The following is a 15,433-nucleotide window of genomic DNA, read 5'->3' on the forward strand; positions in this document are numbered from 1 at the left end:
CTGCGTGGGTCAACATTTCAAAGAAATGTATATAGTCTGAAAAACTAGATAATGAAATATGTTGCGCAATTCAAATACTTTAGTTTTAAGTGTATACGTAAGATAAACAACTCATACTTGTGTAGCTGAATTTAAAGAGAAGGGTAGAATGTCTGTCATTCTTTTATTTCTGTTTTCCCCTTTGAGAATGTTGTCCATTTTAAGAGCGTAACTACCATTACTAAAGTTTCCACCTCATGCCGAATCACATTAACTACCCACCTGGACTCCAACACAACCAATGCTGCTGCCATCCTGAATTGCCTTTCCACCAAGCAATCTCTGTGACTGATTCCTATCCCACTCCTGAAAGTCAACAAACTGATAAGCCTTACTACATCCCATCATACAGGACCTGCTCACATGGACTTCAGTTTGCCACATTGTTTAATATACTCCTATGATTCACAATTATCCCTTACAATGTATTGTTCCACCTGTACTCTCGGACACGTTGTCGTTACTCACCGTGTCACTCGAACCATATCTACCCCTTTCACCTGTCAATTATTGATAACTTCCCTCAGCTGGGTTACTGAGGATGAAGTCTCCTCTCTTCTCTAATCATCTCCATCTACTACCTGTCCACTCCACCCAGTTATTATTATTACACAGTATTTATATAGCGCCATCATATTACGCACCACTGTACATAGTCCATAGTCATGTCACTAACTGTCCCTCAAAGGAGCTCACAATCTATTGTCCCTATCATAGTCATATGTCATTAAGTCTAAGGGAGTTAGTCAATTGTTAGGGAGAAGCCAATTAACCTCACTGCATGTTTTTGGGATGTGGGAGGAAACCGTAGTACCCAGAGGAAACCCACACAGACACGGGGAGAACCTGCAAACTCCATGCAGATAATGTCCTGGCTGGGGATCAAACCTGGGACCTAGCGCTGCAAAGGCCGGAGTGCTAACCCCTGAGCCACCGTGCTGCCCGGTGCTGACCAGTTCCCTCTGATCTACTCCATGGCCATGCCTCCACCCTGGCCCCTGCACTAACCAAACTATTCAACCTTTCCCTTTCTACTGGTATCTACCCTTCCACTTTCAAACATGCCAATTTTCCCCCTAACCTGAAGAAACCCTCGCTAGACCCTTCCTTACCTTCTAGCTACCGTCCTATCTCCCTTCTCCCATATGTTTCCAAACTTCTTGAGTGCCTTGTCTATAAAAGACTCACTGATTACCTGAGCACCAACTCTCTCCTTGACCCCCTCAAGTCTGGCTTCTGAGCTGCCCATTCCACCAAAACAGCCCTTTCTAAAGTGGACAATGACCTCATCAGAGCTAAGTCTCAAGGCAACTTTTCCCTACACCTTCTCCTAGATCTTTCCTCTGCTTTTGACACTGTTGATCACCCACTTCTATTACAAATCATGCACTCCATTGGTATCAGTGACACTGCTCTCTCTTAGTTTACTTCCTAACTGACTGACCGCTCTTTTCAAGTTTATTTTAATAGTAATTCCACTATCCTCTATGTTGGTGTTCCCCAAGGGTCAGTACTTGGCCTGGTTTTCTTTTCTCTGTGCACCTCCTCTCTCAGTAGTCTCATATCCTCCTGAGTCCATCCCTTACTTATAACCCTCAGTCCTAAAGTGTCATGCTGCATGTTGGCCAGATTTCTGAAACTCATCCTGGATAAAACAGAAATCAAAATCTGCCCCCTCAAATTGCAAATCTCCCCTCAACATATTTCTAACTGTTAACAACACTGTCATTCGTCCCTCCACTCACACACGTTGTCTTGGTGTCACCCTCGATTCTGCCCTCTCATTTACCTCCCATATTCAGAACATTTCCAGGTCCTGTCACTTTCACCTGCGCAACATCTTTCAAATCCACCCTACCTGTCCCCAGAGACCTACAAACTCCTTGTACACGCTCTTATCATCTCTCGTCTGGACTACTTTTCCATCCTCCTCTCTAGTATTCAACTAACCCAACTCTTTCCTCTACTATCTGTTATGAATGCTGCAGCCAGACTCATCTATCCTTCCCACCGTTCCTCTTCTGCTGCATCTCTTTGCATGCATTTCTTCCATTTCACCTGAGAATCAAAATCAAGCTCCTGTGCTTTGCCTTCAAATCCCTCTGCAGTACTTGTCCCACTTACCTTTTGCTAGTATTTTTTTTTATTTGCAACTTCTATTTAATGTAGAGCACTGCGTAATATGTTGGTGCTATGTAAATCCTGTTTATTAATAATGATAAAAATAATTATGTATTTTTACAATTGCCACCAGAACAGTTGTTAACATTTGCAGTGTTCATCTCAGCAATAAAAACGGACATGAGTTATTAACCTTCCTTTTACTTCCGAAAAAAGAAAATATTTGGTATTAGATACACATTCAGTTCCACTTGTAAGGTATCCACAGTCACAGCAGTGTAGGTCTCAAATTAGACTTATCAGTAATGCTACTCTCGGTGGCTGCCACTATGTTGTGCTGAGGGCCACACATTGTAAAGGCCACCACTAGTTCCTGCACCATATGCACTCTACTGTAAAGATTTTTACCCTTGCCACAGTCACAGGCACTTTTCAGTCTAGACCCTTTGGGGTTTTTTCAAGTGACTGTTCTCAAGTGCCAAACTTGTAGGATGGACACAAGGCAGTGACTATTTTCTTGGAGTCTGCTACACACAGAAAGATGCTGTTTTGGTTGGGTATATACACAGAATGGGGATAATCTTCCTGAATCTGCAAGAACTAGCAGGAGGCACAGGAATGGGGAATGAAGTCTTCCTCTCTCTTAGTAACAAATTAGCGGACTAGGTTACCTTTGTAAGTTGAGTAGTAAAGTTCCGCTGTCTCATTAAAGCTGCTTCTCAATTTCTACATACTAGTGTGATATCATCAATTCCTTACTAGAAGAGACGCAGAATTCTCTCCCCATGGCTAGCTAAAAAATTGGTGCACCATGTCTGAGAATGGTAGTGTAAAGAACGTGGTCTGGAATGGTTTAAACGCACATTTCCTAAATGCATCAACCATTGCACTGCTTCTGAAAGGGGATCCTAACTGCAAGGTTTTCTAATGCAGACAAACATAAGGAAAAATGTAGAAGTCGCCCAAAACTGTTGTAAAAAAAGCATAGTTGTACCACAGTTTAGGGTCACCCCATCCAAGGCAGTAGTGTCAGTAACTGGAACTTTTTGTCCTAAAAGAAATTTTTCCTGAAAAATGTTATGTTTTGTTTATTTTAGGGATCAATATCATTTTAAATGGTAATTTTTTGTTCAATTGGTGCATTTAAAATATATTTTAATACCAGATTTAGATAGTAATTCAGTTTACATAGTAATTCCTCATAATTGTCTTGCATACTCACCACATACTTTTGGATTTCTCCAGTTTTTTGGAATTCCATGGGCTATTGCACACTGCTTGGAATATTCACTCAATGTAGCACATATACAGAACATTTTATGACTGTCACTTTTAGCACAAGCACAACTGTCCCGCTCACAGATCTCCAGATAGGGTTTCATATCAAACATTTCAACGCAGCTAGCCAGTGCGGGGCTGTTTAGTACCTTTTTGCATGTTTCAGTCTGTAACACAAAAGTAAATACATGAAATACAGTTAGACTTTCTGAAGGGGTTCTTATAGATAAAAATACAATTCTGGCCAGGGTTCAAATATTAAGAGCAATTGAGATCCAATTAGATTGTCATTCATGTAGGATTCTTGGTGGACTTTCTAATGCCTCCTACAAGGTGGGGTCTTTGGAAATGAGATGATAATACTCCTGCTGTTGAGCTAGTGGTGAAATAAATATAAATAATGAAATGTGTCATCATTACACTATCACGACCTGAAACATTTTATGAGTTCTCTTATAGACATTGTGGAAACCTATCTGCCACTGAAACAGACAAAATGTACTGTATAATTGTGGAGCTTTGGGGGTATTTGCAGTCCAGATAATGCTTCGGTAGATATGAAATTAACTAGTGCCCAAACTATGCACAATTAAGTATTTACATATTCTGAACAAAAAAAGCATGTTGTGAACTAAAATTCCAAGCACTTTAAAACAAGCTCCCATTTGTCTTTGTTGAATAGGTATTAAAGAGAAATAAATCTTCAAAGTTCAGAGTCATTATTTCTTTTTCTTCTTCTTCTGGTTACTTTTCTGAGCCAATGTCATAAAAGACTTGTATTTCTAGGCTGATAGAAACTGAATTTTAGTTATCTTTAGAATTAATTACTTCACCTTAAAATCAGGCTAGATAGGTTAGGGATGGCTTGTTAAAAGTTCTTCTACTGCTTTTTAAGAATATGGACTATAAAATGTTTAATGCCTGTGGTCTGAGCACAGATGTAACTTAAACTCTGTGTAATGTGGGTCCAACCAGTGCCCAAAGACTTGTAGGTTGGATTCTACCCTTGTGTGCCTAATATAAAGCTTTCTTTCCTCGTGGTTGTTGGTTTGAATGAGTCTTTAAAACACCTAGACACTACAAGGATTTTGTTCTTTACCATTTACACATGATTGACGAAAATATATTGTGATCCTTAATAACCTGCTTCTCCTATCTCATACAACTGTAAGCACTAATTTCCTACATTCTGTTTGTACTTTTTTGTTCTTTTATTTATGTTTGTCTCCAGTTTCTGTTTGCTTATTTTTTTGATCAAACATAGCTTTCTAGTATAACCTGTTACCTTTATTGTTGCTTTGTTTTCTCTAATCTACAATCAACAAAATACCTATTTTGTACCAGTGCACTCAAGGATAACTAGATTGTGTAGATCCTGTATAGGACTTCAATATTATATTTACACTGTTTTATGTCTGCCAATGTGAGTTTTCATACTAGTTAAGTATTACTAGTTAAGTATACTGGTTAAGTACCTCATTATACATGGTAAAAATGTGTATATTGATTTAGAAAGAATAAATAGCATTATGGGTTGGTGTAACAATGTATTTACTACTGTTTTCTATCTATTTTAGTCTATATAATGAAAAATGTCAGCCTATTTTTGTCCTTGCATTATATTTGGTTTAAAAAGAGTTTTAATGAAACTTTTTCTATTCAAAATAGACCTTTTTGCCAGGTTTACCATATATATTTGTATATAAACTAATCTGAGATACCTTACAATACAACCAACACTTTTCTGTGAACAGTGAAGTTTCTGAAGGGGTGCATTACTTTCCTGTGAGTCTTGTTTTGAATGATCTTTTATAATATTACTTACATACGTTTTGATTGAATGCAATACTTATCTTCTTATCATTCCTGATGATAACGCAAAAAATGTTTATTATTACGCCTTTAACTACTGGAAAAAGCTACTGATTGATATATGGATGATACTATGGACATTTGATTTCTTTTTGATCAGTAGTAAATTACTGTATTTCAGAAGTGATCCTGCTAAAGTATCCTGAATATCCTAAATATAAATTACAGCATTTCAGCTGATCGTTATATGTGCCATTTTAATGACATATTCCTGGTAAACAACATATTCACCTGTTTATTCTATATTCACAGACAGGTAAACATAAGAGCATCTATACTAATTGAACATGTAGTACAATGTAGAATCCCTGGTGTGTTACAGATGACAAGATATCATATCCCCAATAATATCATAACCATTAGAGAGGGAATGATCAAAATATAAGCAAATATTTGTGGAAAAAAGATAAAAAAAAACTCTTTATTTATTCACTTAAATGTATTTAGTTGCCTTTTAAACTTGCAAGTAAAATCTATGTTAAAAACCTAATTGTTATGAATACAGTAAGAGTAAACATTAGTATATATTGTCCATGGACATGATTTACACATACAAGTAACTCACAGTGGTAGTACAGGGTGGTGGAGGTTTATCACCATCCACATTGTGGTCACAGACTTCTCCTGGAGGTCCTGCATTGTTTGCATCCAGATGATCAAATACACTTTGTAGATCTCCTGTTTGCAAAAATTATTAAAGGTTTATGAATATTGCAAATTTTCCGCTCTGTATTGCAGGAACAGAACATCCCTATCCACTATACCATGCCTACTTTCAAAACTGTAAATATATCCATATTTGTAACCTTTCAGGTGAATTTGGCTTGAAGTGGAAATAAAGTGATTGGTGTGGATTAATTTTTTTGCCATGATGGGCAAGTATACACAGCACAATAAATAAATAAATAAATATTACTCACAACACACTTTTAGGGCCACTTTAACCCTTTCTGGAAATAGGCAAGGGGTACTATATACCTCTGTACTCATTCCTTGGGGTAAAGGGGTGGATATCTGATGCCTGCTCCCTGCCTGCAGATCTCAACAACACTGGGGTCATGTTGTGAGGAAGAGGCCCTCTCCCCCAATAATGGTCCTTTACACCATTAGGGTCCAGACAGAAAAGGAACCAAGTGCAATTGGAGGGTCAAACTACAACTACACCCAGCATCCACTTGCATCTAGCTGGCCAGGTTCCAGAGCTAATTCTGGGCTAGCAAGCAAGAGAGTCAACTTCAAGTGGAGGGTTGGACCAAACCACTTTATCATAAAGTATCAATGAAACATCATTTTTATATGTCTTTTTATACAATTCCAATAGTTCTTCCTGTGGCAAATTCTATAATTCATAGTTCATTAGCATCCAAATATTTGTAATTTTAGTAGCATAAAATGCATTATAGAAAAACAATACAGTTTAAAACAATAAATTAGTTTTCCAGTATGATCACCTTTTCTTCATCTGTACTATATGGCCATGTTTTTGGCCTGACACAGAGCCACAGACTGTTTAGTTTTGAGGAACCATGAGTGACCCTTAGGGCACTTATAAAAGTAAAAAAGGAGTCCAATATAGAAAAGGCTTTTTTATAGGGAAGACATGTCAGTTAATAATTACTACTTTTTGTTGATGTCCCTATACACTCACCAGCCATAAATCACAGGTCTTTAATATTTACCTGCAATTAAGTTTTATAATAACTCCCCATTGCTATGCAGATCTTCGGGAAGGTTTATGTTATTTTCCCTCTGTGAATATGTTAACCTGATAAAGGATTAAATGCTTTTCTGTAAATTTACCCTGATTATGGCAGGCATGCTGAAACTCTATCTAGGGGAAGAGTAAGTAGACCCCTAATGTCCCCTTCCCTCTCAAGGATAGGTCAACAATGGGGAAGTTTGTGGAGTTCTCCTCTCTAGCCTCCATAAGGCAGACATGTCACCAAACTAATGGAAGCATTCATATTTAGATTTGTAATAAAAAGGAAAATCAGCCAGCATCTAACGTCTACAATGTATTGTATTATACCAGTCCTAAATTGTGGTGGCTTCATTTGTTTTATTTTTAAGGTGTTTTCCCTTTATTTTCACTAGCTGATCTTGCCATTAACATTTTCTGTCCTGGTGGTAGACCAGCTTAAAACTGGTGGTAGAGCAGATGTTATACTATTAACAACTCTTCAACTCTTTTAGATTTGAAAAAGAGAAAAGATGATAACATTGTTTTTCAGTTCATTGTTTCAAGTCAATACACAAGATATTACAAGGATATCAGATTTCTATAAGAACCAATGGGTATATTTCTACACTTGTCTGAAGAACAAACCAATCTAGACACCATTTCAAAGGACTGGAATGGCTCATTCACATCAGCAGCTATGGGTTGGGCAGCAATGAGAACTCCTGTAAGCATACCTTAGAAGGGCTTTGATTGTAAGGTGCATTAAATACAGCATCCCATTTAGCTGCTGTTTGTCAGGGGTGTTACCTAGTCAGAACTATTCAGGGGTTGTACCTAATAGGAACTAGGAATTGTTAAACAACAGGAAGTATTCCCTTCCCCTTTCTTTTTCCTATTTGTAAAAAAATCGAGTCCTTACATAAACCAAGTTGATTCTTGGGTTAAATCTACTACCAGTGCATCAAAACAAAAGGTGTGCAAAAGGTTGGCGTTCTTTAGGAAATAGCCTAAGTAGTAAAGTCTGGGCCCTATCATCATTCTGTAGATAATATCATTGGTACCTCTGCAGTGGTATGACACACTTCGTGTAGGTAAGACCTTTAGATCTGAAATCAGTAAAGTTCACACTCTTTGTTAATTAAAAATCCCTAGTTCTGACTCAGCAGTGGTGTGGAGTACCTTTGCAGAGAGACCACTGGTTCTACAGTGCAAGGACCCTTTTCCTTGGGAACAAGCTTTTCTTATCAGAAAATATCTATTTTTAAAGAAAACTTGTTGCACAACTTTGCATATATTTTGTTTTGCTGTGCATGAAATGAACTAGGATCCCTTTGTCTTTCATTAATATCAAAGCACCCCAGACAAAGTACATTCCACACTTCCCCTGTAAACTCCAAACACCCCCAATGTAACATAAATAAGGGGCGTAGGAGGTATTTGGTGTCCACATCAATAGATCAGCCTAAGATGACAGCACTGCCCATCCATAGATTAGGTACATTAACTAAATGTTGTCATCCTAGGACCGGAAGTATTTTTCTAAAAAAAAACAGTTGAGAATAAAGCAAAAACTTAAAAAAAAGAAAATAATACAACCACCTCATCCAAAACAGTAGTAAGCTGCAATTTGCAAAGATTTGATTTTGTAATTATGTCATGGGTGGACTGTACTAGGAATTCGCAGTCTAGCCTTATAAATGTTTGTTAAATAGGTTGTTGTTACAGTCTACCTAACCCTGTCTACTCAAGATATGAAGTACTTACCCTCAATGATACCTTCACTGAAATATGAGTTAGCATTGGAACTACCACAAAGGCCACATGTTTGATTTTTATATTTGTTAGGTATCTTTACCTAGATTAGAAAGGGAGACAAAAATAAATAGAAATGTAAATTGAAATAGAAATGTAAAATTCAATAGAAATGTAAAAAAAATTACATATTCAAATATACGCTAATTAGATATTTTTTTAAACACAAGCAGTATATATGCTGAAGTTAACATGGTATCAACCTCTTGCAGTTCCTGTACAACAGAATTTTGACTGCAGAAGGAAAAATGCACCATGAGCCAATTACTGGTGCTGCAGGATTAGGAGAAAGAAGAAAACAAAGTAACGGAGAGATAAGATCATTAATCCACTGCTTCTTCATTATTTTCCAGTCACATTCTGGGGGTGTGGGTTAGATCTGCAAGTATTACTAAACTGCAGCACAGAAAAATCAGGTCCCCTGCCCTGCCCAACATTGCAATGCTAATTAACTTTGGCAGTTAAAACTCCTTTTATAACTGTATTTCATCTCTGTCTTTAGCTGTTTGCTTTTCCACATATATGCTTTGTCTACAAAATGCTTTTTGTAAACTTTTAATTCAGAATTGGCTTTCCTTTTATCCTACACATTCATAAAACCAAGTTTTTTTGTTGTCCCACAGATAATTATATATCTCTACAGCCCTTTTAGTGTTACCTCCAGTGTAACCTCTTGGTTGGTTCTGTGATAAAGTTCGTTCTAACCTGAACTCCTCTTAAGCAAAGTCTGTCATTAGGGAAATATAACGGCTTCCATTGCTGACCATTCCTTCACAAAGTGCTAGTTGTATGGTTGCTGAACATCTTTCTTCATGAACATACATACTTTGTTGCTGTTATCACACATCTATACTCCTTTCAAGTAGTATCCTAGCCAAGGGTTAAATCTAGGACCCAGTGCTGCCAAGTTAAAAGTGTTAGTCTCTAAGCCAACTCTGCTACCCCAACCCCAAAGAAATTCCTAAGCACATTTTACAGTAAATACTGCTTGTTAGTTACCTCTACACGGTCAGCTGTGTTCCATTTTATCTGTAATCCACTGATCAAAAACAGTAAGTCATCACCCTTATAGTCAATAATTAGGTTTGAACTTCTATATGGAATATCGGTTCTGTTGGAAATGGGTAAAGAAGTCAAATTAATTAAATATTTCAAAAATATATTTTTTCCCTTATGTCTAGTTTACACAGATTTTTTTGGAGAAAGCCCGTGCAGCACTTACCTTGGCAGCACAATTTTTACAGTATTTTACATAGGTAAGGGGCATTGATTACAATGAGGCAACGTGGTGGCAACAATATTAGAACATAAAAAATGTGAATGTACAAAACTGTGACATGCAAAGCAAGGGAGATAGAGAAATTCTAAAAGTGGAAAAGTGCATATTTCAAGTGCAAACAGTTCTTTAATGTTTTGTATAGGGTAGTTCACGTTTCTGTCTCACAGATAAAAATGGAAGTTATTGGAAATATCTACAGTGAAGAGAGGAACTGTCCTATTGAAATATTTTCTCCTTTTTACTTTGATGGTAATAGCTGTAAGCCTTTGGATTTCCATCCTTTTTTTCTCAGTGACATTGGTCATGGTGAATATAGACGCTGAATTACTTCTCTTACTTCAGCAGAATTTTTTCTACTTTATACGAAACTGTAAACTTAGCTATGCATACACTTTAAATATGATATAATTTTTGGAGCTATGCACACCAGCCCCGATATCCAAGCTATCCAATGTGGTATGACTGAAAACAAATGCGCCTCTTTTGTAGATGATATATTGATGTATATGACATGAAATCTGAGGTTATCGGGTTTTTTGGGGTCATAAGTGCAGGATACAAAGTGCATTTTTGTTCACCCCTTAATCTAAGGGGGAATGGGTGTCCGATTATTCCAATACAACCATTGGGCAGTACAGGTAGCCCAACTTACCCAGAGTATGTTTTTTTATAATAGGCCTTAGTGGGTGGACCGCAAAATCCTGGCATGCCCCACCATTGCCATCATGGCGCCAAAACGATATGCCTTGTTGGTCTAGGACAGTAAAAGGATTAGGGAAGAACCCTAATATCTGTTCAACTCATTCTCCCTTGACACCATTTTGGGGCAACCTGGAATTTCTCCTAGATCTAGACATTTTTCAATTTCAATGTAGGTAAATAAGGGCTTCCTTCGCATAGTATGGATCATCTAATTCAATCCAAGAATCATTGTACCTTGTTTTATACATCTATTACTGTCAGCTACTTTCCTATGTCTGTTGAAAAACTTCTCAAGGTTCCCCTCCTTATACTATGATGCCTTTTGAGAATTCCTGCAAATCAAGACAGACTGCTTTATATTGTTTTATACTTGGCTGTTTTGTCCACATCCTCCAAACTTACCTATATCAGGTATTGGGAATTTGATATGGGGCAATCTCGGGGGTTGGAGGAGTGGTACGACATGCCTAATATATATCTAAAATATCTGTTATTGTGGTCCTGTTTTAAATGAGTTTTAAGATAATGTTAAAGTGGTATTTAGTTCTGGCTACAATGGCATAATACCTTCCAGAATCTTCTCCACTATGTTTTATAGGATGTGGATGTATTGGAAATACATTACAGGAATACATTATGTGGTCATGCCCTCTTGCTCAGGGATCTTGGTCAGAGGTGTTCCATTTAAACTCAAATGTTACTCATATTTCTTTGACCCTGAGCCCCAAATTTGCAGTACTAAGAAGGATTGATATTTCTCTGCCTGAAACATCCCAAAAAATCTGTTTTGTTACATTCTATTGGCAAAAAAGCTTTCACTTGAGTCCGGAAGTTGTCCAAAATACCTTTCTTGGGTTTGACAGCAAAACTCTCCTGGATAACGTTCAATGACACACTTACCTGTCTTCTCAAGGATACTTCTAAAGCTTTCAAACCTATCTGTAATCTCTAGTTGGACTATTGCTTCTCCTATAAACGCTATACATTGGCAAGTACTATAACCTTCTCTGTGTCCTTCCCTTTGTTTCTTGTGTTTATTTACCTGTGTTTGGATTTGAAATTTATGTAATAGTTTTATACAATTATGCTTTTTTTACCTTTTGTTTCCACTATTTTCAATACAAATATTGAAGTATAAATATGATATACTATTTGTTTGCTTTCGTATCTAACATATATTGTATACCAGAATGGAATCAATACTTGTAACCAGTATCACTACATTTTGGAGCAAAAAAAAATATCTATACATACATACATTTACATTAACAATACATATATGCAATCTATAATTATTAGATGCATTATTTTTAAGTTAACCTTCCACAAAACAAATGTGTGTAATAATGGGTGCTAAAAATCCCATCAACACCTTGTGACCAACAACAAAGGAATTAATATTTTGCCAACGTCAGTGCCAATTTTGCCAATGTCCTTAACAAGACGGATGTCCACTCAAATAGTTTCCTTTATTTTTTAGAATTTTAGATTTTAACACTGAGTATTGTAAACATCACAGTATGTAATAATCTTTTTGCCATTGTGCTTGTATCCTGTCACCATTAGGAAACCTATTTAATAATAATAGTAATATCATGCAGTCATCAGTGGAGTGCATGTAGAGAAGCAGGAGCACTGAGATACAAATAAGGTGTAAAAATGTAGTTGAAGACAAAAATTGGGAGGGCTAATTAGCTTTTTAATGGATAACACAACACAAAGGATAATTATGTATTTCGGACAAGGCAGCAAGTATTTTTTTTTCACATTCACAGAAAAGAGAAAACAATTTTAAGTATTTACCAGACTTAAAAATTGCTATTAAGGGAAATTCATTGCTTGAGTTTACCTGCACTTTTAAGATAATAAATACAAACACCAGTAATTCAGAAAAACACAGTAAAGGCTTATATTATAAAGTTAATATCATTTGCATGCTTAGACTTTGAAATACTTACTTGTTATTATGGACATATACACCCGTTTGGTTTGCCTCAACATACTGGAAAAACAACTGCATGGCAATATGGACAACATGAGATTCATTCCCTACCATTGAACGGCGGGTGACAATACTAAAGTCTTCATCAAATAAACTGCAATGTCGAGCAAAAACATATGTACAGTTTCCAGTACTGGAAAAACTATGTCCATTGAACATTTTATAATGTCCGTTTCCCCAAGTGCTGCAGACATTTTCATTATTGCTTGTCACTGCAAAAAAAGCATATGTGTTAATTAGAGACAGATTGTAGTGTTTAATTAAGCTCCAAATGCGTGGGCCTAAAACCAGTAAAATGTGATACAATGTATTAATTTGTTTAGAAAGTAAATTTGACAAAAAAAAAACTAAAACCTAGTAAAATCTAATAAAAAACTAGGACATTCCTATCAATGTTTGATTCATATATTGATCAGAAATGTCCCTCCTTTCATTGAGCTCTACAAACATATTCCCTAAAAGTCAATGGCCAAAGGGGGAGCTACCCACTGTTTTATAAACCAGAAGAGCTCTGCTTCATCTGCCTGTTATTAAAATCTATGTAAACAGACAAACTGGATGAGTATATGGTGGGTTGAACCCCAATATATTAAAAAGAAATCTGTATGCAGGTTAGCATAGAATTTAAAATGTTTTTTTTATGTATAAATACTTTTCTAAATATCAGCCTTTAGCTGGCTGTTTAGAGGCACCAACATGATAATAGCACGAAAAAAGGACGGGTATGTATTGGCACAGACTGCAGCACTGCATCATTTGACCCCAACTAGCAAACAGTGTATGAGGGAAGTAGACTCAATGCATAGGTAAGTAAGAAATGGTTTAAAAGTTTATTTTTAAGGCTTGAGAATCGTTGAGTGAAGGTGGGAAGACGTGAAAGCTAGAATGTGTTTTTGTCCAGAGATGGGTTTTAAAGTGTTTGTGAAAAAAAAAAGTTTTAAAGTGGGGAAGGGTTAAACCCTCCATGTATCTTTAATGCAGTTTGTACCCAACTTCTACTTTTCTACTGTGTCTTCTCTATACAAGGTGAAAAAATGGCCTGGGCATGCACTTATTTTTATACGCATGCGCGTATATTTAGGGGCAAAGACCTGGAAGGAGCATGTAAGAGCATGTTAAGCATGTTAAGTCAAAACAACTGGTCTGCATATGATTTAGGGGCAGTAACAGACAGATCAAAGGAGACTGTTGCTTTGCAAGGTAGCATTGGCCAGCACATCTTTTTAACTGTTTCCTGATTCACTACAAAAAAAACAAAAAAAAAACAAAGATTGTTCCTGCTTCCCTTACACATCCACAAATGCACTGAAGTGTGTACTAGTACTAAATACATATGTCTGAACTGTTTCTATGTATTTATGTACTGTATCTTGTGCAGCTAAATCAATGCCAATTTTTTTTTTTTTGTCTTTAAAGTGGTTCTGTCATTGAGATTATTACTATTCATAGTTATTATGTGTATTTTATTTCTTCACTTTAAAAAAAATCAGGAAAGAATATTACAAAGAATCTGGATTATAACTAATTTCAATGCAAAGCACAGGTTTGCATTATTGCCCTTACCCAGACCAACCACAGGTAATCATCCCTATCTTGCAATGATATTGTTCAATTCAGCCCATTCAAAAAAAATCTATTGATTATGCTTACTGATTGCCTTTGCATTGTGACAAAAAGGCAATGGCGGGGTCCTCAGCCCAGTGTAAATTCTTACTAGAGTGACTTTCATGTGTAGCAGATGCTATGAATGGTGTAGGTAAAGGAAACCTGTTGAAGGCATAGCACCAGTATGTGGTTAGATTTTCTCTCTCGGTCAGAGCAGAAAGTTCCAACAATATACACACACAGGTAGTCCCCGGGTTACATACAAGATAGGGACTGTAGGTTTGTGAGTAAATCACAAAGCAAAAAAAAAATGTATGTGGCCCAGACATTTATTAACTTCTGGAGCAACTTGTGCTTTGATATCCAAAAGGAAACAGCTGCAGAGTTTGTCTTGCTCATTAAAGAGTTACAAGATGTTACAGATCAGCTCAGCTCATAAAATCACCCACAACCTCAGCAGAAGATTTCTTCTGCAAGTCATGCAAGCGGCCCCCTTCCCCCTATCAAGCCTCTCTCTTATATATGAAGTCCCATTCATATATAGGAGTCGTCCGTATGTAAGATGTCCTTTACCCGGGGACTACCTGTATATATATATATATATATATATATTTATAAATATATATTTTTATATGTGTGTATATTACAGCAAGGTTCCCTCTAATCTCTGTCTCACATTCATGTGAAATTAAAAACTGCACAGTACCTTCAGGCGTTTCATCCATTCTAAAGTTTCCGCCATCAAAGCCATTCTGGTAACAGTGTTCTCCAAGAGCTGTGAAGAGAAAGTGCACCATTCTCATTATTTTAAACCTACTTGATGACTTTTTTAAATACATGTTTATACTCTCTGTACATAATAAATTAATTGGATAACGCAAGAAAAAAGGTAAAAATATGGGCTAGGAAAAGCACTGTGTCAGTTAAAATGGTGGTGTCAGAGTACTCATGTGTTAGGCTAAGATAAAGATTATCTGCAACTTTTAAAATACTGAAGTTCAGGCATGTATTCCATCCACTTGGTGATGGCTACCTGTTGACA

General features: G+C 36.6%; 1 protein-coding gene across 1 annotated transcript in view; it reads right to left on the reverse strand.

The window, feature by feature from the left end:
* LOC140337724 (mucin-5B-like) overlaps positions 1-15,188 on the reverse strand; it is a 64,547-nt gene extending 49,359 nt beyond the window's left edge. Inside the window, exons 1-6 of the mRNA XM_072421524.1 lie at positions 15,098-15,188; positions 12,743-12,998; positions 9,803-9,914; positions 8,756-8,846; positions 5,876-5,988; positions 3,383-3,605 (exon numbers count right to left, since the gene is read on the reverse strand). Of these exons, the coding sequence (XP_072277625.1) occupies positions 3,383-3,605; positions 5,876-5,988; positions 8,756-8,846; positions 9,803-9,914; positions 12,743-12,998; positions 15,098-15,188 (886 nt within the window). The remainder of the gene's footprint in view (positions 1-3,382; positions 3,606-5,875; positions 5,989-8,755; positions 8,847-9,802; positions 9,915-12,742; positions 12,999-15,097) is intronic.
* Positions 15,189-15,433: the final 245 nt, after the last annotated feature.

The sequence above is a fragment of the Pyxicephalus adspersus genome, chromosome 9, assembly GCF_032062135.1.
Source record: "Pyxicephalus adspersus chromosome 9, UCB_Pads_2.0, whole genome shotgun sequence".
NCBI classification, from domain to species: domain Eukaryota; kingdom Metazoa; phylum Chordata; class Amphibia; order Anura; family Pyxicephalidae; genus Pyxicephalus; species Pyxicephalus adspersus.